The 27,412-nt window shown below is 39.7% G+C and overlaps 1 protein-coding gene and 1 non-coding gene across 12 annotated transcripts in view; one reads left to right on the forward strand and one right to left on the reverse strand.

Moving 5' to 3' along the window:
- The window catches only part of GIPC2 (GIPC PDZ domain containing family member 2), a 100,444-nt gene that overhangs the window by 49,267 nt on the left and 23,765 nt on the right, over positions 1-27,412 (reverse strand). For 10 of the 11 annotated variants that reach the window (XM_055585366.1, XM_055585373.1, XM_055585374.1 and 7 more), the window contains 2 exons: positions 22,201-22,386; positions 11,093-11,273 (listed from right to left, as the gene is read on the reverse strand). In XM_055585366.1, the coding sequence (XP_055441341.1) occupies positions 11,093-11,273; positions 22,201-22,386 (367 nt within the window). Of the gene's footprint in view, positions 1-3,007; positions 3,246-11,092; positions 11,274-22,200; positions 22,387-27,412 lie in introns of those variants that run through there. The other variant, XM_055585376.1, reaches the window with a different exon arrangement.
- Positions 17,124-17,230, forward strand: LOC129656654 (U6 spliceosomal RNA). Its single transcript, XR_008716444.1, has one exon. It is a non-coding gene; the product is annotated as a U6 spliceosomal RNA (small nuclear RNA).

The raw sequence follows: 27,412 nt of genomic DNA on the forward strand, positions 1-27,412 counted from the left end.
AGAAAGGAGTACATCAAGGCTGCATATTGTCACCTTGCTTATTTAACTTATATGCAGAGTACATCATGAGAAATGCTGGTCTGGAGGAAGCACAAGCTGGAATCAAGATTACTGGGAGAAATATCAATAACCTCAGATATGCAAATGATACCACCCTTATGGCAGAAAATAAAGAAGAACTAAAGAGCCTTTTGATGAAAGTAAAAGAGGAGAGTGAAAATTTGGCTTAAAACTCAACATTCATAAAACTAAGATCACGGCATCCGGTCCCATCACTTCATGGCAAATAGATAGGGAAACAATGGAAACAGTGACAGACTTTATTTTTGGGGGCTCCAAAATCACTGCAGATGGTGACTTCAGCCACAAAATTAAAAGACGTTTGCTCCTTGGAAGAAAAATTATGACCAACCTAGATAGTATATTAAAAAGCAGAGACATTACTTTACCAACAAAGGTCCTTCTAGTCAATGGTTTTTCCAGTGGTCATGTATGGATGTGAGAGTTGGACTATAAAGAAACCTGAGTAACAAAGGATTGATGCTTTTGAACTGTGGTGTTGGAGAAGACTCTTCAGAGTTCCTTGGACTGCAAGGAGATCCAACCAGTCCATCCTAAAGGAAATCAGTCCTAAATATTCATTGGAAGGACTGATGCTGAAGCTGAAACTCCAACACTTTGGCCACCTGATGTGAAGAACTGACTCAGTGGAAAAGACCCTGGTGCTGGATAAGATTGAAGGTGGGGAGGAAAAGGGGATGACAGCAGATGAGATGGTTGGATGGCATCACCGACTCAATAGACATGAGTTTGAGTAAGCTACAGGAGTTGGTGATGGACAGGCAAGCCTGGTGTGCTGCAGTCCATGGAGTCGCAAAGAATCAGACACGACTAAGCTACTGAACTCAACTGGGACACTGGTCTTTGATACTGTTGGGACATGCTAAAGCTATCTGTCCTATAGCTTACTTGTTGGGGAAATGCCTTCCCAATCTTACCACATCTCCCAGCCTCCCTCACTCTCAGCCTCAGGAGCCTTCCCAATCATGGACATATCAGCTCTCAGCTGAACTACACTTTGTTTAAGTCTGTTACAGCATATAGATCATACGGTTTGCATTATATTCTAAGAAAGGGGCTATTCTGGTGGCTCAGTTAGTCAAGAATCCAACTGCAATGCAGGAGACTCAGGTTCAATCCCTGGGTTGAGAAGATTCCCTGGAGAATGAAATGGCAACCCATTCCAAAATTCTTGCCTGGGAAATCCCATGGATAGAGAAGCCTGGTGGGCTACAGTCCCTGGAGTGGCAAGTGTTGAACACAACTTAGCAACTAAACCACCACCATTACCACCACTGTCAAACAGACAGTAACACATAATGTTAAGAACAGAAGCCTCAGGAGTAAACAGGAATGGAGTACCATACTTGCACTAAATGACCTCCAGGAGGTATTAAACTGCCCAAAACCTCAGTTTACTTATCTGGAAAACCCTCACAGGAACAACACAAGGATTAAGTCAAGCCAGAATAGTAGAAATCCTAGTAGCAATGACTTACATTTATGCAGCACTGTGTGTCAAGCATTATTGTGTGTGATTTACATATATTAATTCATTCAACCCCCACGACACTTCATGGATAAGTAAACAGACACAGGGGCTTCCGCAATGGCTTGGGGTAAAAGAACCCATATGCGATGCAGGAGACTCGTATTCAATCACTGAGTCGGGAAAATCCCCTGGTGAAGGAAATGGCAACCCACTCAGTATTCTTGCCTGGAAAGTTCTACGGACAGAGGAGCCTGGCAGGTCACAAAGAGTTGGACAAGACTGAGTGACTAACACTTTCACTTCACTTCAAACAGACATAAAAGGGAATAAGTAAGTAGTCCAAGATCACGTAAGAAGCAGCAGAGATAGGAATTCAACCCAAGCAGTCTGGCTCAGAATCTATGCTCTTATTCATTATACCATATTGCTTCTAATATTCTCTTATTCTTTATACCATATTGCTTCAAATGGTAACTATGACTGCTATTGGTAGAACTACTTGAGTGTTAATGTATTTGCCTCTTTATGTAAATTGCAAAGCTCCTTGAGGAGAATAAAAACATGCTGACTCATCCATAACAAGTGTTAGGGAGCTGGCTGTGGACGCTCATTGCAGGGTTAGAAGCCTACCTCCCTCCCTCACTAGCCAGCTCTAAAACCTTGGACAGATTGCCTAACCTTTTAGAATGGTTGTAAGGATTAAATTATTTCCAATTTAGAAAGTACTTAGGAAAGTGAATGGCAGCTATGACAATGACATACTGATATGTTTCATTATTTGATATGAGATGTGATTTACCATCTGTCCTTCCAGGATACAGAAGAGGGCCAGAGCTCTCAACAAACACTTGCTAATCACCAACTCACCCACTTTGCTTTCCTTGCTTCATGTGGGCTCATTTTGTTGCTAAAATTACTCCTTACTTCCCTGGCGGTCCAGCGGTTAAGACTCCATACTCCCAATGCAGGGGGCACAGATTCAATCTCTGATCAGGGAACTAGATCCCCCAGGCTGCAACTAAATATCCCACATACTGCAACAAAGATCAAAGATCCGGCATGCTGCAACTAAGAGCTGGAGCGGCCAAATAAATACATAGTTTTCAAAATAAAATAAAATTACTCCTTAAAGAAAGGGCTATCCCTTCAAGATAACAGTAATACTAGCAGCTAACTTTTACCAAACACTTCTATGCACCAGGGACTGACTATTCTAAGATTATTTTCATGTGTTTAGTCATTTAATCCTCACAACAGCCCAATGTTGTTGATGCTATGATCTTTATTTTTGTGGAAGGAAACCAAAACACAGAAAGATTAATTCATCCAATGTCATATTAACACACAGCCCAGATGTGGCAGAGTCTATGGATTTAACTACTTACACTTTGGTGTCCCTTTAGCAACATATTCCTTAGTACATATAAAAGTACCAAAAGCACTGTTGCTTGAATGATGTTCACTCGAAATACCATGAATAATAGAAATTATTTTTTAAATGTTTGAAGTGTCTATCTAAACAGTCATAGAGTTTCCCTTAATAGACTTAGTCCTTGAAAATGAACACATCCGTTAGGCTGAATCACAAAGATGAAGACCGAGTTTTCCAGCTGTGAATGACTCAAAGGACTCGGACGTACTTCACATACTGAACATCCTATTCTGATGGGCACACAGCACAGAAATGAGGTCTCTAAAAGAAGACAGAGCCCAGAGATCTGTAACAAAATCTAACCTCAAAACAAAGACTATCAATGCTTTAGGAGGCACACATTCTTTCAACCCCCTTTTTGGTTTTCAAAACACTTCACAGAAATATTTCAGACCACCTTCCACAAACCTCTTTCCATAAAGGGCAACAATAACAAAGTAAAGAAATTCTCCAGGATAAGTGAAGTGGAGACTCATCTAAATAAAACTGAATCAAAGTCTCATAATATTTATTAAAGACCTCATAAGAAAATAAACTAGTTGAGCAAGTCTGATCCTAAAGCCAGTTAAATGGAAGAATGAATTTTCATAGCCTTGGGAAACAGGTTTATAGGGCAGACTCTGGAGGGTTGAGCTCATTGTGGAGACATGTTCCTTTTCACTGGCAAAAGAGGAAAGGAAGTGAGCCATGCCCTAAAAAAAAAAAAAAATTACCACTAGAGGCATTCCAGCCGCTACTTGATAAGGACTGGGAAGGCTGCCATCAACTCCTAGCTAGAAGGAGGAAAATTTGGATCTGAAAGCAGCTGACCAGGAGAAACCATGTTAGGTATGAATAAGATTTCCCATTAAATTGCAAGGTTTTAACAAGGGAGTCATTTAAACCAGTTGCTACTGTGATACAAAGTGAGAAATATATATATATAAAATGTGTGTGTGTGTGTGTGTGTGCACGCGCACGCAAGCGCTTAGTCGCTCAGTCATGTCTGACTCTTTGCAACCTCATGGACTGTAGCCCCCCAGGCTCCTCCGTCCATGGGAATTCTCCAGGAAAGAATACTGGTGTAGGTTGCTATGCCCTCCTCCAGGGGATCTTCTCAACCCAGGGACTGAACCCAGGTCTCCTGCATTGCAGGCGGATTCTTTGCGGTCTAAGTCACCAGGGAAGCCCAAGAATACTGGAGTGGGTAGCCTATCCCCTCCCTGGGAGATCTTCCCAACCCAGGGATCGAACTGGGGACTCCTGCATTGCAGGCAAATTCTTTACCAGTTGAGCCACCAGGGAAGCCCATATACTTTATATCATGACCCATAAATATATACCTAACTGAAATACACATATATGCATATATGAAAACATTGAAACCAAAACACTTACCCTTACTAGGCACAAAGCACTATGAAATTTCCAATTCTATTCTATTTTGTGTTCTCAGCACACTGGTTGAGATCTACTAGCTGAAAACAGTGATTTAAACCAGCAGAGGAGATTCTGAGGGTATGTTTTATAATAATAGCCATTATTCCTCCCTCAGAGCCCCACAGCCAAGTTAGGAAAACTGCAATGGCGCATCTGTTCTTGGGACAAGCGACTTGCTCCTGAGTGCTTGGGTAAAGGCCAGCCAGACACTGGCTTCTCCATGTCCAGCCATTCCTCACTGTGCTGACTATTCTTTCTAGTCCTTAAATGCAGGGTTCCCCCACAGCTCTGGTCTTGTCATTTTTCTCTTATTACTCTGAGTAACTGGATTTTATTTCCATGGCTTCAAATTACTCAGAAATCCCATTCTGTAGGTCCCAATTCTAAATGCTCACCTACCTCTTACAGATAGCCAACTGAATTGCCCCACAGATTTCAAACTCTTAAGACTCAAAATTGCACTGTAAGTACAATCTCTTTTCCCTGTCTCCTCACCTAAATCTTTCTTTTCCAGTTTTCCTCCTCTCAAAGAATGGCAATGCACAATCCACAAATCTGTGAGTCACAATTTGCAATTTCTTTTCCTATATCCTTACATCCAATGGGTTACCAAGTCTACGTTCTTAATATTCAGTGGTGGTTGGTGCTCCCATGCAGGGGCCCTGGGTTCGATCCCTGGTCAGGGAACTAGACCCCACACACTACAACTAAAGATCCCACTGCCACAATGAAGAGGGAATATCCTGCAGTCTTCAATTATGACCTGGTGCAAACAAACAAATATTCAGTGGTATGCAGGTAAATGTTTAACAATCAACCTTCCAAATTAAAAAAAAAATAAGAAGCAGCAGCCCTGACTTGTAGTACTTGCCTATTTCCATGATGTAAACACCCACCCAGGGCCAGTTTCAAGCAACCAACTTGATGCCACTGAACATGGAATTGAAACAGATGGGTATGAATGGTTCCAGCACACTACTGTCTATTCCAAGGAACCGTTTCTGATCTCCATACCTACTGGTACTGCCTTAATTCAGGATTTCATCCTTCTTCTTCTCAACACGACAGTCTTTATTGATTTCCTGACCTCTAAATCATGCCCTACCTTTTGACACAGTCTCCAAAATACCTATCTAAAATCCAAGTCTCATTAAGGTTTTCCACTGCCTAACCCCCTAGTGGTTCTCCACTGTCCACTCTTTAGCTGCATACATAAGGCCCTTGATCATTTGGTCACCACTGCCTCTTGAGCTTCTTCTCTTGCCACATCACCACTAGAACCTCTATTCTAATCACACCCCAAGACATCATTTTCTGAGATACACAACACTGCTCTGTGATTCTGCACATTGCTTATTCTAGTCCTACTTCCTAGGACAACCTTGTCTAATTTGTTCTCTGAGTCAGCCTCTTAAGATTCAGCTCAAATTCCTTCTCCAGGAAGCTTTTTCTAAACTCCTTGGTTGGTTTGATATATCCCATCTTTAAGACCTCCAGTACCTTCTATCACTTCTAACATCCTTTATTGAAATTTTTTGTATCTATCTCTTCCCACTAAATATGAGTTTCTTGAAGGCAAGAACTGGTCTTATTTATGGATATACCAATCATGTAGTGTGGTAATGGAACACACAGGAGGCTCTCAATAAGCAATGATTATTACCCCAGCAAACTTGTACCCTAAGACCATTGTATGCTAATTACTCAATTATTTGTTAAATGAAAACATATCAGTATGTTCTTACCATCTGCCCAGGGCCAAAGAACTGCTAAGATACCTTACCTATATCTTCTATATTGTCAGGAAATCCAAGATCTACTGCCATAGTAAAAGAACTTGCACTATATTTTCTTTCTTTCTTTCTTTCTTTCTTTTTTTTTTTTTTTTTTTGCTTATTGGCCTCTGCCTCAGTTTCCCAGCACTATCACAATGAAGACCCACATAGCTTAAACAACAAAAGCTTGTTTTCTTACAGTTATGGAAGCTAGAAGTCTGTTGCCAGGGTCACTTTCTTCTGAGGTCTATCTCCTTTGTTTGCATTTGGCTGTCTTTATGTTCACATGGTATTCTCCCTCTATGTGCCTCCATGTCCAAATTTCCTCTTCTTATAAATACACCAGTCATATTGCACCAGGAGCCACTCTGATGACCTCATTTTAACTTAGTCACCTCACTAGAGATCCTATCTCCAAATATAACCACATTCTGAGGTACTGGAGACTAGGACTTCAACATACAAATATTAGGGGGACACGATTCAGTCCATAACGGCCTCCTAGACTGTGAGTGCCTCAAAAGGCAGGAGCTATACATTAAGTCTTCTTTCTTAGTATCTGCCATGTCTAGCAGAGTACCTGGAACACAGCCGATTTTCAAATTATTTGTGGCATATATAAATGAAGGATCTTCCAGGAGTGCAGTCCAAATCTATGGAGTGAAGCCCCTTCCAAGTTTGGTGGCCAGCATCAAGAAGAGTTTTAGCCCTTCCCTGAAAGAGAGCTTGATATTGTCATGGTCTCCAGATGGCCCTGTACTAAAGAGCCATTTATACAGAACCCAACACTTAGTGGAATAATAAAATCCTTAAGACTGGACACCCAAAGCCAGTTGACAATATTCTCTTTCTCTCCAGACTCATTCTGATATGCTCAGACTGATAGCATCATGCATGGCTAGAATCAAAGTCAAAAGAAAACAAACACTTCTTTACCTAAAAGAAGTGTAACAGCTTAAAGAAACGGTTTGCTGCTAAGTCACTTCAGTCATGTCCGACTCTGTGTGACCCCATAGATGGCAGCCCACCAGGCTCCCCTGTCCCTGGGATTCTCCAGGCAAGAATACTGGAGTGGGTTGCCATTTCCTTCTCCAATGCGTGAAAGTGAAAAGTGAAAGTGAAGTCACTCAGTCATGCCCGACTCTTCCCAGCCCCATGGACTGCAGCCTACCAGGCTCCTCCATCCATGGGATTTTCCAGGCAAGAGTACTGGAGTGGGTTGTCATTGCCTTCTCCAAAGAAATGGTTTAAAGGCATGGAAATCTGCCTTTTCCTACCCAAAAAGAAACTTCCTCCCCTTCACTGTTCACCTGTCAGTTAAGTAGCCTGCCTTCTCCACTATCAAGATGGACATATGACCTAATAAACTCCCCCTCCAAGGAATTTGAATCCTAATTGGAGTAACCTAAAGATACATGCATTGGAAGTGACTTGGCAGCAGCAGCAGCATGAAGGGTTCCTGGTTCATACATCCCTGAAACAGGCTTGGTTCCTACCTTTCCAAGACTTGATTGAACTGTCTTTGTTTCTGAGACCAAACTGATAGTCTCTCCAAAAACTGACATTTCCTAACATTAGAAAGTGCTTATTGTGTAGCTCTCAAAGAATCTGGACACATATATGGACCCCAGAAGTTGGGTGTTGGTAGTGGTGAATGTAAAATATAGAAATAGAGTGGGCAGCAAGGAGTTCCTCATCAGCAGCTCATCGTATCTGCTGTGTAAGCACACCGCTGCCAACTACATTATTCCCTCCTGTATTTTGGGACACAGTCCACATGCCTTCCCCAGCTAAATTGTTGGGAAGTTGGTAGGAAAACGTCAAGATACTGGAGTGTGTGGCTATTTCTGACAGCTTTTGGTAAAGTCCCAGAAATGACTTAGGTCATCTTGGCTGAAGCTATAAAATTCTGCCTTACCTAGACTGGCCCTTTCTCCTGGTAGGAATCCAAGATGACAGAGAGTCAGATAATCATGAAGAACTTTAAATTTGAATCAATTCATCAATGAAAATGCTAGAAAAAACACAGGCGGGAAGGAAACATAGCAAAAGATAAGATTGGGATGGAGAAAATGGGGCCAAGACTGGTCCCCCATGAACCTCCTGATGTATACTGCCTTCCCAGCAAAGAGCTAAGTGCTGGAAAAAGGTCACAGGATGAGAAACAAATGAATTGTCTTTATCCAAGAGGCAAAAAAGAAAGGCACCAAAATTAAGGGCTCAAAGGTAGGCAGAGAAACCAGTCCTATTCTAAAAGACCCCAGGCTAGAGCCCAGAGGCAAAGATCAATCAACAGAGTGGAAAATGCATATAGACCAGCAGGTATAATTTGGGTTAAATTGAGTGAAGCTGCCTTTGAAACCTTGGAAAACAAAAACTTGTTACTGCTCCCAAATCAATCTCTAGGTACCTTAACCTTTATCACCAGAATGTGAGCTGCCAAAATAACGTAACCTTGTTAGGAAAAACCTATTCATTGTCCTTTTCAAATTTGTCCATGGAATTCACATGAAGCAAAGACCAGGTTCAGCCATTGCAGGCATGTAAGGCAGTGAAGTACACCAACTATCTACACATGTGTCTCAAATATTGAAAGAAAACTCTAATCATGGAGCTGCTGCTGTTGCTAAGTCGCTTCAGTCGTGTCCGACTCTGTGCGACCCCATAGACAGCAGCCCACCAGGCTCCCCCGTCCCTGGGATTCTCCAGGCAAGAACACTGGAGTGGGTTGCCATTGCCTTCTCCAATGCATGAAAGTGAAAAGTGAAAGTGAAGTCGCTCAGTCGTATCCGACTCTTAGCGACCCCATGGACTTCAACCCACCAGGCTCCTCCATCCATGGGATTTTCCAGGCAAGAGTACTGGAGTGGGGTACCACTGCCTTCTCCGAATCATAGAGCAGAAACAGCTAAATACAATGACCTCTGTAACATCCAAGACTAGTATCAACCTAACATCCAACTTAAGGTGTATCAGCAACTCTCTACAAAAAAACACAGGGACCACAAAATTTATATGCAGACAAGGAAAAACAGGAAGAGATTAACTCTGGAAAATAGATTGTGGTAGAGATAAATGTAGAAAGAAACTATACTACTTGAATTGTTCTAAGAGAAAAACTTCGATTTACAAAGAACCTAAATCAAATACTATTTATCTCAAACTGCCTACGTCCTATCATTCTATATGCTATGATGTCTGGGAAGCTGGTTACTAAACAAAGCCATTTCAAAAGGAGCTGCTAACGTTGTTTACAATTGCCAAGACATGGAAGCAACCTAAATTTCCATCAACAGAGGAATGAATAAAGAAGATGTGGTACATATATACAATGAAATATTACCCAACCATTAAAAAGAATGAAATAATGTCATTTGCAGCAACATGGATGGACCTAGAAATTGTCACACTGAGTGAAGTCAGAGAAAGAGAAATATCATATGACATCCCTTATATGTGGAATCTAAAAAGAAATTATACAAATAGTTATTTGCAAAACAAAAACAGACTTATAGAACAAAGTTATAATTGTCAGGGGAAAGGATTGGGGGGAGAAATAGTTAGGGAGTTTGGGATCGACATGTACACAGTGCTATATTTAAACTGGATAGCCATCAAGGGCCTACTGTACAGCACAGAGAACTCTGCTCAATGTTATGTGGCAGCCCAGGTGGGAGAGGAGTTTGGGGGAGAATAGATACATGTATATGTATGGCTGAGTCCCGTTGCTGTTCACCTGAAACTATCACAACATTGTTAATTGGCTATACTCCAATACAAAATAAAAAGTTTTTTTAAAAGAAAAAAAGGGAGCTGCTAGATGGAAATCTGAGTGCTGGCCCACCTTCCTCTGTGGTAAGTGAGCTCAGATGCTATAATACACCATCTAGAATCATGGTATCTGCAGCAGTATTTCCTAGAATGGCCTCTCCCGGAGCAGCAAGGGCGTAAGACATCCTTTCCTGACATCTTCTTGGAACTCTGTCTCCCACAAGCAATGCCACCTACACCACATTTCTATTACATGGCACAGAACCACTTGGAAGCCAGAGAAATTTTTGCAATTTCATATGGCTAGGATCTGCCCCTTACTTGTTAAGGGTGGGGAAATATAATTGCCCAGACCTGCCACATTCTCCCATCACTGTCATTAACTTCCCTGAGAAAACAGACACTGGAAACAAACTATAAGGAATCTTTATGTTGTGCGATAGACGAAAGAACATAAGGTAGGTGGAGTCACGGATGAGTAAGGGCAGGCCTAGGATGATTCTGCTGAAGATATTTTAACACTGATGAACACTAGGCCATCATTTGGCTCATTAAAATAGTGCTGTGATTAAGGGTAGTGAGAGAGAGAGGCTGGCACATATTCCTGTAGATGAGATGGCCCTGGGGGCTTGAACAACAGTTGGAACACAGCTGCCATGGCTAAAACCAAGCAAGTACAGATGCCACACCAAAGCAGAAGCAGTTCCCTACCATTCCATGCTGCCAAGTTCAAAATGCCAGTGGAGGAAAAGTATTGAAGGAAGTATTTAAAATAGACTAGATAGCTACTTTAAATACCAATTCTATGTGTAACTACAGTTTCTGCTACTGAGGTCCTTGAATGACAGTTACTACTGTTTAGAGAGCTCAGTCAAACATCTCCCTGCTCAGCAACATGAATCAATGCAGTGCGCAGTTCTTCAAGCTTGGAACAAATTCATAGTCACTAGACATTAGACTTCATAACTTCAAATGCCCTTTTAAGAAAATGTTCTTCTAAGCATTTTTTTTCTCCTTTTATGTTTGTTTTCCTTATAAGTAGAGTTGTCTATCATTTCCTATGTTCTTAACTGATATTCAAAAGCACATGACACCATATCACAGTACTCAGTTCCCTGAGAAAGATAAGCTAAAATGACTTACCGAAGGCCTTCTTAGGTTCTATTAATGTCAAGGTAAAGAGTTCCTCTTTTTTTAGTTCCTTTAACTTCTTAGCAACATCAAAGTGACGCCACCCAACGATATTTTCTCCATTGATGGCTTCAATGTGATCCCCCACACAGATTGTTTTAACTGAATCAATTATGCTGTTATCTTTAATTCTCTGAAAGAAAATTAAGGGTAATAATAAAAAAAATAGCAACATGCAACACTACTTTTCAAGCTCTTAAGACATTATGTATAATATATTGACAAAAACCCATCTATGCAGCTTAATGTTCAGTTAAAGACAGAGAAGACCAAACAACAAAGACAAGCATCCTGCTCCCAAACATTCTTTTTTATCATTCAGAATTCAGCTCCATGAGGTCACCATCTCCTCTGAGCAGCTTTTCCTGACAACTGCCAGCCCATTCCTCCAAGATTAGGCACGGTGCCTAATCTCATGCCTCTGTAGTACTTTCTGCTACATGTGCTGAGCTCGAAGCTAAGCACTTTACAGTCACGATCTCATTTAACAACCTTTATGAGAGTCTCATGTCTTAGATCAGGAAGATCAAGCAACTTGTCAAGTTCAACAGACCGTCACAGGGCAACTTTCCATTTTCTTGTCAGCCTCCACTTTCCCATGGACAAAAGAGCTTGAAGGGTTACAGTCCATAGGCTGGTAAAAGAGTTGGACACGGCTTAGCAACTAAACAACAAACTCCACTACTGAACTGTAATATCCTTGGGGATAGAGATGCTCTTATTCACCATCGCATGCCCCATGCCTAGCACAATACCTACCGAAAATTGTTGTTGAATCATTTCAACATGAGACCCATTGTTATTGTTGTTGCTCAATCACTAAGGCACATTACATCAGAATAAAGCTTGAGCTTTTTCTATTGACTACATTCTTTAAACCCTAGTTACAAAGCCAAGACAAGAATTAGTACAACCTTAACCAAGAAAATTGATATGTAGTAGATAGGTGCAGTCACCACCGGGGAGCCAATGAGAAGGATTTTCATTTACATATCACTTTTTATTTATATATTTCAGGTGAGGAGAACTTAAGACCCAAGTAGAAATGTCAAATTGGTATTTCCTAACTCTATCATCGGAGAAGGCAATGGCACCCCACTCCTGTACTCTTGCCTGGAAAATCCCATGGATGGAGGAGCCTGGTGGGCTGCAGTCCATGGGGTTGATAAGAGTCAGGCACGACTGAGCGACTTCACTTTCACTTTTCACTTTCACGCATTGGAGAAGGAAATGGCAACCCACTCCAGTGTTCTTGCCTGGAGAATCCCAGGGACAGGGGAGCCTGGTGGGCTGCCATCTATGGGGTCGCACAGAGTCAGACACGACTGAAGTGACTCAGCAGCAGCAGCAGCAACTCTATCATAGGTATGTGCATGTGTGCTAAGTCACCTCAGTCCTATTGACTCTTTGTGACCCTGTAGACTGTAGCCCACCAGGCAGGCAAGAATATTGAAGCAGGTTACCTTTCCCTCCTATCACAGGTATGAAAACAATACATCAATAGTCCAGACTTTCAAAATGAGATGTAAGACTCCCTAAGATAATACTAAGAATTTCTGAAAGAATTTTAGGGACAAGAACTTCCAGAAAACTCTGCACAGGTAACAACCCAGCAGAAGATATACAAACTCTTCAACAGCATTGAAGAACATGGCAAAATGCAGGCCACAATCTGCCTTGGGCATCACAAATCCTTTTTGAGAATGACCTGATAGAATTATTAGGGCCTGCTGTTATTGTGTCAGAGAGGGCAATGGCACCCCACTCCAGTACTCTTGCCTGGAGAATCCCAGGGATGGGGGAGCCTGGTAGGCTTCCGTCTCTGGGGTCGCACAGAGTCGGACACGACTGAAGCAACTTAGCAGCAGCAGCTGTTATTGTGTAATAGATCTGTGTGTATCCTACATTTTTATCAGGTGGAATAACAACATCTTCTGAGTCAGTAGGGGATTGATCCTTGTGTCCAGGAGTTAAGAGAAAAACTGATCCCATGTACCCTAGCATCTCCATAATATTGTCACAAGAAAAAACAAGTTGTAGAAGACTAACCTAGGAAGGCTAGTCATTTTTAATTTTTAAACTTTATAACCATATACCAAATCCTATAGTAGGTTTCTTTTTTATCACCCAATTTCAATAACATGGCTATGTTCATTGTAATAACTGTTAAAATGCTTTATGCAAATGATACAAAAATGCCAATTCAAGTGGAAATTATTATCATTACAAGTAATTACTTATAAAGCAAAAAAACTAGAAATTTCATAATCTGACAATATTTTCTTTAGTAAATCCATATTCAACTTACAAGCTACAGAAACAAACAAGGGTAACCACAACACATGGTACCACTCAGTACAATTGGAGTTTCTAAACTGTCATAGAAACATAAGTGAAATTAAACAAAAGACTAGAGCTTAAGAAACAAAGAAAAAATTAATATTTTGTCATCTCACCATTTTTAAGTCATTGGCAAATGTGAAAATCTATAACTCATTCTTAATTTTTATTCTAATTTATTTTTTGATACATCTTGAACCTATTTTTCCTTTGATGACCTACATTATACAAATTTCAGCTCCACGTATTTTTAATTTTTAAGACTTATTGTTGTCATTTTATTTACAAAATAAGCATTATATAAAACTGAAAGACTTTAAAGACAACTATGAATCAAACCAGTAAATTAAAGGGCAGAGTAACAGAATATAGGGTAACCAGAGCCTATGAGTAGCCACAGGTAGCCAGATCAGTGTCCAGAGAGTGGAAAGACAATTGCCAGAAGTCAGCAGGCAGCAAGGTGAGAATCCAGGTGAGCAAGAGAAAAATCAAAGCATAGGTAATCATCAGAGCCAGCAGATAAGAATCTGGGATAAAGAGAGAGGAAAACCAACATAAGAAACTTGGAGAAGGGTATCATAAGGTGAATCATATGTAGAAGCAAAGTGGGAGACACTGATGCTATACTATGTGGGTTACCTGAACCCCAACTTCCTAAGTATAGAATAAAGAATGAGGTAGCAACCGCGACAAGCTTCTGTAATCTATTATACTTTAATAATCATACCATAACTTGATATGGGTTAAAAATATTGCTAAAAGTGCTGCTCAGGCACAAAGGACTTCGGAGAAAAAAAGAGGTATTAATTCTATATTTATATTTACTGAGTCACTTAATATCATTCTCTATAACACTTGGAACTTTCAGTCATCAGGCTTTAGAGTTTGATGCTACAAAATGTAAAGACAACTTTAAATATTTTTTAAAAGATAAGATTTACAATATTATTAAACTTAGAAGTTCCCAAATATTTCAGATCATTATTATATTAACTTCTATCGATTCATCCCATATAATTACAAAACTCTATCTTCTCATCACATATCAGAACTCTAGGATGGCATTCTACCATCCTCAAAGTCGCAAGCTCTCATTCAAGGTTGTCTGAGCTGATCTTGCCCTCATGGTCAGCAACTTTGAGTCTCTGCTACTGACCCTCCAAATACTGACCTCAAACCTTGTTCATAATAATAAACATTCAAATAAAAATTGTACATAGTTATTTCATTTAGTCCTAATAAGCCTGGGAGGGAATGTTTAATATTCCATTAGTGAATGAGGAACTCAAAGCACAACAATGACATGGCTTAATCAAAGAAGCATAGCTCATAAGCAAGCAAACTGAGTTTCAAACAAAGGTAGTATAATTATAAGACATCATGCTCTTTCCTCAAAACACTCCCAATCAACACAGATCTAACTAACTCAAGACCACATGGCTGGTTAAGAAAGAAAGAAAAGTCAGATGAAGAATCCAAAGTCTTCTGACCTCAGGATTAGAGTTGGAGTTTGTAGTTATCCCAGATGATGTATCCTATTACCTTGATAGTCATTTTACAACACGTAAGTGTATCAAATCAGCACACTGTACACCTTAAATTTACATGGTGTTCTTCTCTGGTGGCTCAGATGGTAAAGCGTCTGCCTACAATGCGGAAGACCTGGGTTCGATCCCTGGGTCGGGAAGATCCCTGGAGAAGGAAATGGCAGCCCACTCCAGTACTATTGCCTGGAAAATCCCATGGATGGACTAGCGTGGTAGGCTACAGTCCATGGGGTCGCAAAGAGTCGGACACCACTGAGCGACTCCACTTTCCACTATACCTCAATAAAGCTAGAAAAAAATGACCTATCATCTTTGAACTCTGATTCTTTTTTTAACAACTCCCACCCTCCTACTTTACTTTTTCTTACCTCTACTAAGCTGTTCTTCATCTGTATCAAGGCCTCCAGATCTCAATGTTACCTCTTTTCTCAGATCACCACTTCTCACCACTTATACTCTCACTGTACATACCTCTTCTCAGAGATCCTAGCTCCCATCCCAGAACCCCCCACACCTCTTGACCTTGTACATGTCCAACCTTACTAATTATTAGTTCTGGATGGTTAAACAATCAAAATGTTATAAATAAATGAATACTGTATTTCTTAGAAGATCTTGCTAAAGTAAAAGTACCTCAAATCATGAAGATTTCTATATGAAAACATTCTGAAAATGACCATTCTGTGGTTATTTATAAGTTACTTTAATTCAAAGTCAATTAGATTTTCATGTCTTAATTGCATGGTAAAGCCCTTATCTTTATTTTGAATCTAAAATTATTTTCTTCACTTAAACCAGGAATCAGCAAACAATGGTTCACAGGTCGAGTATGGTCTACAACTTGCTTTTATACAACCGATGAGTTATAAATGGTTTTACCTTTTTTAGTGGTCAGGAAAAAATAAAACAATATCTATGGCATATGAAAATTATACAAAATTTGAATTATAGTGTCCATAAATGAGGTTTTACTAGAAGACATCTATATTTATTAAGTATGGTATATAATTTTTGTGCTACAATGTCAAGTTGAGTAGTTGCAACAAAGACTGTATGACCCTAAATTTTAAAGAAGCCTAAAATATTCACTATCTGACCCTTTATAGAAAATGTACCCCAACTCTAGTATTAAACTATTTTAGGAATTTGCAAAGTTAGTTGTAAATATACTCTGATTTTTCTGATTAAGTTATTTATACACTTTTTCCTGGGAAATGTTAACATTTAGGTACAAAAGTTACAAATATGTAAGTCTGCTGTCTCTCCACCTGAAGAGGCTCATTTACGAGAACCATGCCTGGAAAATCCCATGGATGGAGGAGCCTGGTAGGCTGCAGTCCATGGGGTCGCTAAGAGTCGGACACAACTGAGCGACTTCACTTTCACTTTTCACTTTCATGCATTGGAGAAGGAAATGGCAACCACTCCAGTGTTCTCGCCTGGAGAATCCCAGGGACCAGGGAGCCTGGTGGGCTGCTGCCTATGGGGTCGCACAGAGTCGGACACGACTGAAGCGACTTAGCAGCAGCAGCAGCATGCAGTACTATTTTTTTTAATTTGTTTTTAATTGGAGGACAATTGCTTTACAATGTTGTATTGATTTCTGCCATACAAGAACATGAATCAGCCATCAGTATACATATACCCCTCCCTCTTAGACCTCCCTCCCACCCCTCTCATCCAACCCCTCTAGTGTGAACACCATGCAGTACTATTAAATACATCTCTCTGCCATCAGTCTCATCTCCTAATTATGTGATGATTTGCTGATATTAAGATATTAGCTATCAATTATAGGTACTCTCAAACATTGCAGATGTGTCATTAGTTTATACCCAAATAATCATATAAAGTGGGTTCTAATATTGCTATCTGAAAGAAGGCATAAAATGATTTGTCTAAGGTGTCACCCAGCATGTAAATAAATGGTGGAAACAAGAGTGAAAACAGGCTTGATTCTAAAGCCCATGGTCCTGTGGGCCACACAGCTCTGCCTTCTTAATCAGGGACTCCTGCCTCCTTACCCTTGTCTGAATCCCCTTACATCCTCTTACATCAACCTACTCTGACTTCCAACCACTGCTAAAAGCATATAAGTACTCATTTCAGCAGCACATACACTAAAATTGGAACCATACAGAGAAGATTAGAATAGCCCCTGAACAAGGATGACATGCAAACTCTTGGAACATTCCACTTTTTCTGCTTATCTTGGCAAATCATACTGGAAGAGTGAGCCAGAAATTAATGAAATTGATTACTTTAAGGAGTGGGGGAAATGAGTAATGGGAGTCAGGGAAGGAATGACATCTATGAATACAACTTTTATTATAGTTTTGACTTTTGAAATCATTTTATGTATTCAGAAAATTAAAATCAACATGAGAGGAAAACTCAATTCAAAGAGAAGCAAACGGATTCAACAGTATTTCAAATGAATAAAAATTATGGGGTGAAGGGAGGCAGAGCAAGTGAGAACCTATTCCACATAACTCCTGAAGAGAATACTTTGATCGTACACATGCATTTAAAGACAAAAAGGACATACAAACCTTGAAATCTTTTTAATCTTTTGGCCACACCACATGGCATGTGGGATCTTAGTTCTCCAACCAAGGACTGAATTCGTGCAGAGTCTTAACCACTGGACCACCAGGGAAGTCCCTACAAATCTTGAACTCTTAATAGGTTTATTTTTCAGAGTACAAATATATAGAAATTCTGAAACTGTTTTGTGTATATTACAGAACTAAGGAAATAAGTAAATATTTCAATAATTTTGAAAGTAAATATTTCAGTTGGGAAGCCAAGGAAGAACACTGTGAGGCAGGATTAGAACTGGAGGCATAATTATGAATTCATAATTTCTAAAATACATGTTTTTGAACCTCTTATATGGCACCTGAAAGGATCTAGAACAGTGACACACTGGTAGCAATGAATGCAGGCAACCAGCATTCAGATCTTGATTTTGAAATACCAGTTCTCACTGAAAACAAACAAACAAGAGTTCCTTGAAGACATGGCTGATTTCCAGTCTGGAGAAAAGAAGATAAAAGATGAGTTTAGAACATCTTGTTGCACCAGAAAAGAAGGAACTGCTCAATAAAATTATGGGAGGCAGGTCAAAAGGATACAGGAGCTGTCTGGATGGGACTCCTGCAGACCAAACCTCAGGAAATTTGAGCATCAAAATAAATGATTGTAATGAACCCACTGAATGAGAAATCATGTGTCCTATACACACTACTATACAAAAAATACATAACTGCTAAGGACCTACTGTATCTACAGGGAACTCTACTCAATACTCTGTAATGACCTACACGGGAAAAGAATGTAAGAAAGAGTGGATAAATGTGTATGTATACATTTTGCTGATTCATTTTGCTGTATAGCAGAAACTAGAACAACATTGTAAATCAACTGTATAGCAATAAAGATTAATTTTAAAAAATCATGTGTCCATTGCTAACAGGTGATTTTTTAAAATTAACAACCCACTTCAATATTCTTGCCTGAAAAATCCCATGGACAGAGGAGCTCCAAGGGTCACAAAGAGTCAGACATGACTGAGTAATTAAGCATGTACCATATTGCTAATAGCTAATAAATAAGTGGCATGCTTTATTAGAATGTTTTAAAGAAATATAGGAAATGATGGAATTATAAAAATCACCATTTTGCAAATGAGTCAGGCAAGACTCATTAATAGATGCTAAATCTGTGGGATGCAAGTAAGAGAACAAGATATATACATAATCTCAAGGTATCTCCCCACAGATTATTACAAAGGAAAACATCACTTTGCAGTGAATAAGACTGGCAGACACTGAGTACACAAGGGACAAAAATTAACATCATGAATATTGAGACAAACCAATAAAATGCACCTTCTGACATAATACACTGAGGACACAACATCACTTATTTACTTTTCATGCCAAAAATGCACAATAACCTCTTTCACAACATGAAGAGACATCAGAAAAGTCCACGTTGAGGGACATCCTATAAAAGGCTGAGGAATTGTTCTAGATTGCTGCTGCTAAGTCGCTTCAGTCGTGTCCAACTCTGTGTGACCCCATAGACGGCAGCCCATCAGGCTCCTCCGTCCCTGGGATTCTCCAGGCAAGAACACTGGAGTGGTTGCCATTTCCTTCTCCAATGCATGAAAGTGAAAAGTGAAAGTGAAGGCGTTCAGTCGTGTCCGACTCTTAGTGACCCCATGGACTGCAGCCTACTAGGCTCCTCTGTCCATGGGATTTTCCAGGCAAGAGTACTGGAGTGGGGTGCCATTGCCTTCTCCATGTTCTAGATTAAAGACCACTAAAAAGACATGATAACTAAATAAAATACATGATCCTGGATTGGAATTATACCAGGAAAAATACATTATTAGGACAACTGATAAAAACTGCAATATGAACATTAGATTAGTTTGGGAGTTTTGTATCACTATTAGATTTTCTGAATTTTATAGCTATACTGTAGGTATATTGAAGAGAGTATCTTTGTTCTTAGAAACTACATTTTTAAATTATTAAGGAATAAAGAGATATTATATGTGCATTCTGCTTATTCCTATGGCTCAGGAAAATTTACATATAGATTTGATTGTGTTCATATATATATATATACATGAAAGAGAATTAAGCAAATACGACAAATGGCAAAATTTTTTTTGAGTAAAGGGTATCATGTGAGTTCTTTGTATTATTACAACTTTCAAGAAGTTTGAAATCATCCCCTCTTAACTTTAAAAAAACACATCAATCTTTTATGCTGTATGATATTCATCTCTCTTCTAAGTTGAACTATAAGCCAGAGGTTTGGCTTAGACTCCACTTTCTCTTTGACACCATGTTCTCCGTCTCCATGGGGCTAGTGACTAGTACTCTGAGGCAGGCACATGTTTGAAGAGGCATAAAAAAATAGAAACACAGCTCTGGACATCAGAGGCTAAGATCTAAAAACTCCATGCGTGTTTGCAAAACTTCCAAGCCCTTCCCTGCTGACATTAGAAAGGCATTGCTCCATGTGCCTCATGTCCTGAGCTTCCCCCAGATAATCCCACATGACTTTCCCAACTCACAGATTTTCCATTTGGTCACCCACTCAACCTTCAGCAGAGTCATATCTTTTGCAGAGCTAAAAATAGCCGTTCTATCAAGTGGGAAGTTAAATAAAGCACTATTTACAGTTAAGAGGATAATTTCCCTAAGGCTAGTTTTTTTCAACGATGACGACGTGTCAGCAAAATTTTTTATTTTGTTTGGACAAAAAAAAAATGTATGAAGAAACTTCATCAGTAATTCTTTGCACAGTGGTTAGGACCGCCAGCTCTGGAATCAGATAGTTTGGATTCAAATCCTGAATTTGTCTAGCTGCATAACTTTGGGCAAGCTGCTTAACCATCCCAAACCTGTTTCTATGTCTATAAAATAAGTTGATAATAGCGCCTACCCAGAGATGAACCTCACAGACATGTTGAGCAAAATCCAGAAACAGTAGAGTAAATAATATGTGATTTCACTTATATGAAGTTCAGGAATAAGCAAAACTATGGTGATAGACGTCAAACTAATGGCTACCTTTGTTGGGGAAGGGTATTGACAGAGAAGGAGAACAAGGGAGCCTTCTAGGTGGTAGAAATGAAATTTCCCTTGCTCTGGGCGGTGTTTACACAGATCTGTGAACATTCATTAAAGATTTATATCTGTTACACCTCAACAAAAAAGTAATCAAGAGACTTCCCTGGTGGCCCAGGGGCTGACTGCATGCTCCCAATGCAGGGGCCCCAGGTTTGATCTCATCAAGGAACTAGATCCCACATGCTGTGACTAATAACCAGAGCAGCCAAATATTTTTTAAGTAATTAAAAAGGAAACATGGTATCGAATAGAATTGTAAGTATTAAATGAGAAAATGTATGCAACATGCCTGAGACGCATTCAATAACAGTCAGTGCTACAATTACTCTTTACAGGGAATCCCCTGGCAGTCCAGTGGTTAGGACTCAGAGCTTTCATTACAGGGACTTAGAATTTGGGGGAATTAAGATCTCACAAGCCCTATGTCTCTCCCACCCCAGCAAAAAAAAAAAAAAAAACTACTTATTATAATAATAGAATTGTTATTTAAAAGATGAATCTTTTTACCACTCCAGTTCTTAAAAGTTTTTCATACCATTTCAAACTTCCTTTTCTTGCCTTTGCAGTTCTATATTGCTCTTTGTATTTAGATAAAGTAATTACAGCTGACCCTTGAACAATGCAGGGGCTAGGGGTGCTGACACTTTGTTCAATGGAAAGTCCCTGTACAAAATCCCACCATGTCAGCAGTTCCCCATATTCACAGTTCCACATCCACAGATTTAACCAACCTTAGACTGTTATAGAGGTGGGCTACAGTCCATGGGGTCTCTAAGAGTCAGACACGACTGAGCGACTTCATTTTCACTTTTCACTTTCGTGCATTGGAGAAGGAAATGGCAGCCCACTCCAGTGTTCTTGCCTGGAGAATCCCAGGGACGGAGGAGCCTGATGGGCTGCCGTCTATGGGGTCACACAGAGTTGGACACGACTGAAGTGACTTAGCATAGCATAGACTGTTATAGTATAACATTTCCTACTGAAAAAAATCTGCATATAGATGAACCCAACAGTTCAAACGTGTTGTTCAAGAATCAACTGTACAAAAAAAAAAAGAAAAATAAATAAATAAATAAATTAAAAAAAAAAAAAAGAAGCAACTGTACATAGTTTAGAAATTTTTAAAGAGCCTTGTTTAAAATAGGTGGCCAAATAAATATGCACTTGGAAATAACACTAAATCAATGGAAATCAACATGGAAGTCACCAGATGATGAGCTTACAGATGTACAAGAGCCCATATCGATGAGTAGGCACCAGGGCCAGGCTTTCCTCTTCTGTAAATGCAAAATCCTAGAGGAAGTTTAAACTGAAGGGGAAAAAATTCAAGGAGGTAAACAAAAGAATGGTGTCTTTGAAACAGTTTTTAAAGGAAACATTACCATTCCATCCATTCCTACTGAACTAGTTCTCACTCTAAAGATCATTTCAAACTTTCTTTGACCTGGTAAGTTTTCTTAAGTGTTACCCTCAGTTAAGTCACACAGTTGTTTTTGTTTTGTTTTGTTTAAATACTTACCTTTATAAAAGCATAGCCAGCACCATTATCTGTAATAGTGAGACCAAGTGAATCCTCAGATTTGTACACATTCACTTCTTTTTTGATCCCTTTTATGTGGGCAAATATGAAATCTTCAAGACCTATTTGCGCTCCCAAGAGTTTTCCCATGTCAACTTTAGGTGTGTTTAAAGTGCAATATAAGATCTGCAAAGAAAAAGAAATATTTTAAGTCAGTTTCCATCAGGAAAACATTCTGATCATTAGTTTACTCAATCAATACTTCAATTTACAATGTCAGTGAAATAGTCTACAATTTACAATGCCAGCAGTTATATCATTAACATTGCTGCTGCTGCTGCTGCTAAGTCGCTTCAGTCGTGTCCGACTCTGTGCGACTCCATAGACAGCAGCCCACCAGGCTCCCCCATCCCTGGGATTCTCCAGGCAAGAACACTGGAGTGGGTTGCCATTTCCTTCACCAATGCATGAAAGTGAAAAGTGAAAGTGAAGTTGCTCAGTCGTGTCCAACTCTGTGTGACCCCATGGACTGCAGCCTACCAGGCTCCTCCATCCATGGGATTTTCCAGGCAAGAGTACTGGAGTGGGAGTATTGGAGTATTGGAGTGGGGTGCCATTGCCTTCTCTGGTCATTAACATTAGGTAATATGAATTGTGTGTTTCCTGCAGGCCAGGCTTTGTGTTGAGCAATTTATATCCATTATTATATTTAATCCTCACAACAGCTTTTTAAATACATTATCATCTTCGTATTACCAATAAGGAAATTGAGCCTTGGTGAGAGTAAGTTATTTGCCTAAGGTCACAAAGATAGTACTTGTCAGAGCCAGGATTCAAGATCAGTTCTCACCAACTTCAAAGAGGTTTACATTGCTTTGTTACCTGTTATTTACAATGCTGACATCAAAGGCCGTGTTCCCAAAGGTCATGATATGTATAACACAGTGAAAATAGAGGCAACACTATTTTGGAAAACTCATAAGTTTTTTTTAAAATAAAGAAAATTTCATTGATCTTGTATTTTTGTGCTTGAGAAAAGTAAATGGTGAGTGAAGTCATTTTTTTAAAAATTGTTTAAAACATGTCTAAAATGGACCTTGAAGACTAGTGCAATCCCTTGGGTCTAAAAATGGAGGAACTGAGTGAGGGCTGGAGAGGCTAATGCAACTTAGATACACAGGATGGTAGAAGTTGTGTGGAGGTTGTAAAGGGACTTCTTACATTTACCAAGTCTTTGTTTGACCTCATTTTCCTTAAAAAATACAATTTATTTTGCTAAAATCTGCAATGCTACTCAAGGTTGCCAACCATAATTTCAGTAATTTGTAGGGCCCAACTACAAAATGGAAGAGGAGAAGGAGGGTTAAGAATATGCCACTGGGGACTTGCCTAGTGGTCCAGTGGCTAAGACTTTGATCCCAATGCAGGGGTCACAGGTTCAATTCCTGGTCAGGGAACTACCCATATGCTACAATTGAGAGTTTGAACACCACAACTAAAGATCCTTCACGCTGTAACAAAGGTCAAAGATCCTGTGTGATGCAACTAGGACTTGGTGCAGCCAAATAAATAAATACATATTTTTTAAAAATTTAAAAAACATGCCATTGGTTTAAAGATTAAGTTCAATAAATATTTACTGAGTACCTTCTGTGTACCAAAGATGTTTTAATGCAGCTTTTTTATACCAAAATGACTAAGTGAAAAATTGTACCTTTTGTTATCAAGTAACATTTGCCATAGATATTGCCATTCCTGAGCCTTGGCCTCAGCTCTCAACTTCCAACCCTCTCTCTACCTCTCCGAGTTTCACACCATTTCTGATTTCCCTGCTTGAGCTTTAAACCATAAACACCCATAAACCTCTGGAGTTCAAAAACTGCACAATTACTACCTGTTAAATGGCTTTTAAGCCCTATTAAAATATGTCTGAATTGGAACAGCTCTCCCTGCTCTACAGTTAGAGGTCCAGCATGTTCATCAAAGGCCTGATCAAATCCCAGAGGTATATGAAAGGAGCTAGTGATGAGGACAAGGAAGAGGCCGCAGGGTACGAAGGATCAGTGCCTGCAGGCAAGAATTGCTGCCCCTGCCCTTTCCTTCTCTCATCCAGGTCTTCGGTGAGCTGTGCTAATAACTGCTGGACCTTTAACGTAACCCTTTGTGTCCCAGTGAGGACATAATACATTTGGCTTTATAGTTACTCTTTGCAAATATTTGCTGGTGTTAAATTTTTATTATTCAAGGTGGGGAGTGACGAGAAGTCATTTAGGCCAATAATGGCCCCAATTTCTTACTCCAATTGTGAAGTCAGTAGTATTAATTAGTCCACTAACAAAATTGATTATTAATGGATAAAAGGGAGAAGTAGTATGCATAGAAAACAGCTTTTCTCACTTCCTTTCTCAAAATGATAGAAAGTGAGTAAAAAAGTTTTCTCCTTGTTCTTTTTCCAGTGAATTGTTAAATGGTGTTCATAGTAGATCCAACCACCACTAATAAAGCAACTTACTGAGTAGACAGGAAATAAAACATTAAAACATAATGATGACAAAATAGGGTAGGGGAAAAGCCCTCAAAGGAAATCCCACACAAAGTGAACATCTAGTTGCTAAGCTGCATCCTTTCTTTCAATCTTTTCACGTACTTCACTGCAGAGCAAATACTAGATTTCCTGTTAGGTATAACCCTTCCCCATTATGCTTCCTCCAAGACAGAATTATGTTCAGCTCTGGGCAGCCAGCAGTTGGCAGACAAGGCATCAGGGTTTCTTTCCTGGAAGGTGTAAAGCCATGGAATGGAGTTCCACAGAAGGTTATGTTGAAAATCAACAGAAATGTCATGGTCCCTGGGAGGTGGAGAAAGAGCCCTCTGTAGCAGCAGGTAACTGAAACTCTGTGGCTTTAGATTAGTCCCTCAAGGAAAGAAAAAATCCTATCACTCACACGATCTCAATGCACAGCTTATCAGTGAATACATCTATATGTCATAAAGGTCTAGAGATTCAAAGACTCCTCATAGATACTGTATTTTGAACTGAAAAGTAAAAAAGTGATATATGACTCTCTAAATGCTGGAAAGTTCATGCTCATTCATCTACTCACAATCCTCTATTGGACAGGTGCTTTTTGCCAAGTTCTGTGGTGCATACTAGATGTACAAAGATGACTAGGACCAGCCCTTGTACACAAGAAACTCCCAGGCTAGGCAATGATCCACTGACATACAGTGGAGCAACATAATCCAGTTACAATATATTAAGAGTCTTAGAGATTTAAAACAACAAAAAAAGGAATCTCTTACATATTGGGAACTTTCCTATCTCCATTCAGACATTTCCTTCAATCCAAAATCTAAAATGCCTGCCACCCATGCATCCACCCTATCCCCATGCTCTTGTCTATTGAGACTCTGCAGGGATGTGACTGCCTGGGTGGAATCACTCTTTCCACTTCTCTCACATCATTTAAATCTAGCACCTCGTTTGAGTGTCTGAGTCACCTTCCCTTCAAGTCCAATTGGTGTAACATGTATTTGTCACCCTGACTCAGAGATGAGATCTTAGTCATCTTTCTCTCTCCTATGAAGCTTAATACAGTGCCCTGCTCAGTTGATATCCTAATGGCATTTTCTGCACATTCACTTACTTCATTTAATAAAACCAACCTGTGTACTAAGTTTTATTAACCTCATTTTGTGGATGAGAAAATTATGACTTTATCCAATTAGCACTATAATGTTTGATGTCAAAAGAAAGGGGAAAAAAATACAAGAAAAGAAACACTGAAGCAATTATAGATTCAATGCTCCTCTAAGAAATACTCGCTTCCAGAGATATACTAGGTAAAAGTCAGGACAACATGGTAGTTAACATCATTTTTTATACTCTCTGGTGAACAAATTAAATCAAAGGAAAGTAAACTCAGAGTAAGGTACTATATGAGGAAAATTATCCAACCATTAGAAATACCTTTCTGATGATTTTTATTGTAAAATGAAATCCTTAACATCTTCTGGGGTATCTATATTTGGTGTTTTATCAACACCATTGCCAATTTTCATAAGCTTGATGGAGTACTTATGACTATTTCACTTTCTAAAGCAGTACTGCTGCTGCTGCTGCTGCTGCTGCTAAGTCTCTTCAGTCGTGTCCGACTCTGTGCCACCCCATAGACGGCAGCCCACCAGGCTCCCCCGTCCCTGGGATTCTCCAGGCAAGAACACTGGAGTGGGTTGCCATTTCCTTCTCCAATGCAGGAAAGTGAAAAGTGAAAGTGAAGTCACTCAGTTGTGTTCAGCTCTTAGCAACCCCACAGACTGCAGCCTAGCAGGCTCCTCCATCCATGGGATTTTCCAGGCAAGAGTACTGGAGTGGGTTGCCATTGCCTTCTCCCTAAAGCAGTACTACCCAATAGTAATGTAACACAAGCACCATAATTTTAAATTTTCTAAAAAAATCACATCAACAAAAGATATAGGTGAAACTAATCTAATTTCCTCATATAACCCCATATATCCAAAATATCATTTCAACATCTAATCATTTATTTTAAAAATGAAATTGAGAGTTTACATTTTTAATAAGTTTTTAAGATCTAACGTATGTTTACCCTTTTGCGTCTGACTCTTTGTGACCCCACCGACTGGGGCTCAGCAGGCTCCTCTGTCCATAGAATTCTCCACGCAAGAATACTGGAATGGGTTGCAATTTCCTTCTCCAGGGGATCTCCCTGACCCAAGGATCAAACCTGGGTTTCCAGCATCACAGTCAGATTCTTTACCATCTGAGCCACCAGTGAAGCCCCCTGAGCCACCAGGGAAATCCCTAATTTGGACTAGCCACATTTAAAATACTCAATATCTATATTTGGCTGCTGCTGCTGCTGCTAAGTTGCTTCAGTTGTGTCCGACTCTGTGCGACCCCATAGACGACAGCCCACCAGGCTCCACCGTCCCTGGGATTCTCCAGGCAAGAACACTGCAGCTACCATTGAGCAGCTTTGTTCTAGAATCCCATGTCTTTAACATTTTTTTTTGTCTTTAATAATTTTATACTTTGTATTTTTCCCATCTCCATATATCTATACATGTCATTCCCTTGGCCAAACACGCCATGGCTGAAACTCGACTTCTAAATCTAGTCTATATTTATCAAAATCTTCCCCATCCAATAAAGTCTAGCTAAACAACATTTTCTAACAACACCCTAAGC

The sequence above is a fragment of the Bubalus kerabau genome, chromosome 6, assembly GCF_029407905.1.
Source record: "Bubalus kerabau isolate K-KA32 ecotype Philippines breed swamp buffalo chromosome 6, PCC_UOA_SB_1v2, whole genome shotgun sequence".
Taxonomy (NCBI): Eukaryota; Metazoa; Chordata; class Mammalia; order Artiodactyla; family Bovidae; genus Bubalus; species Bubalus kerabau.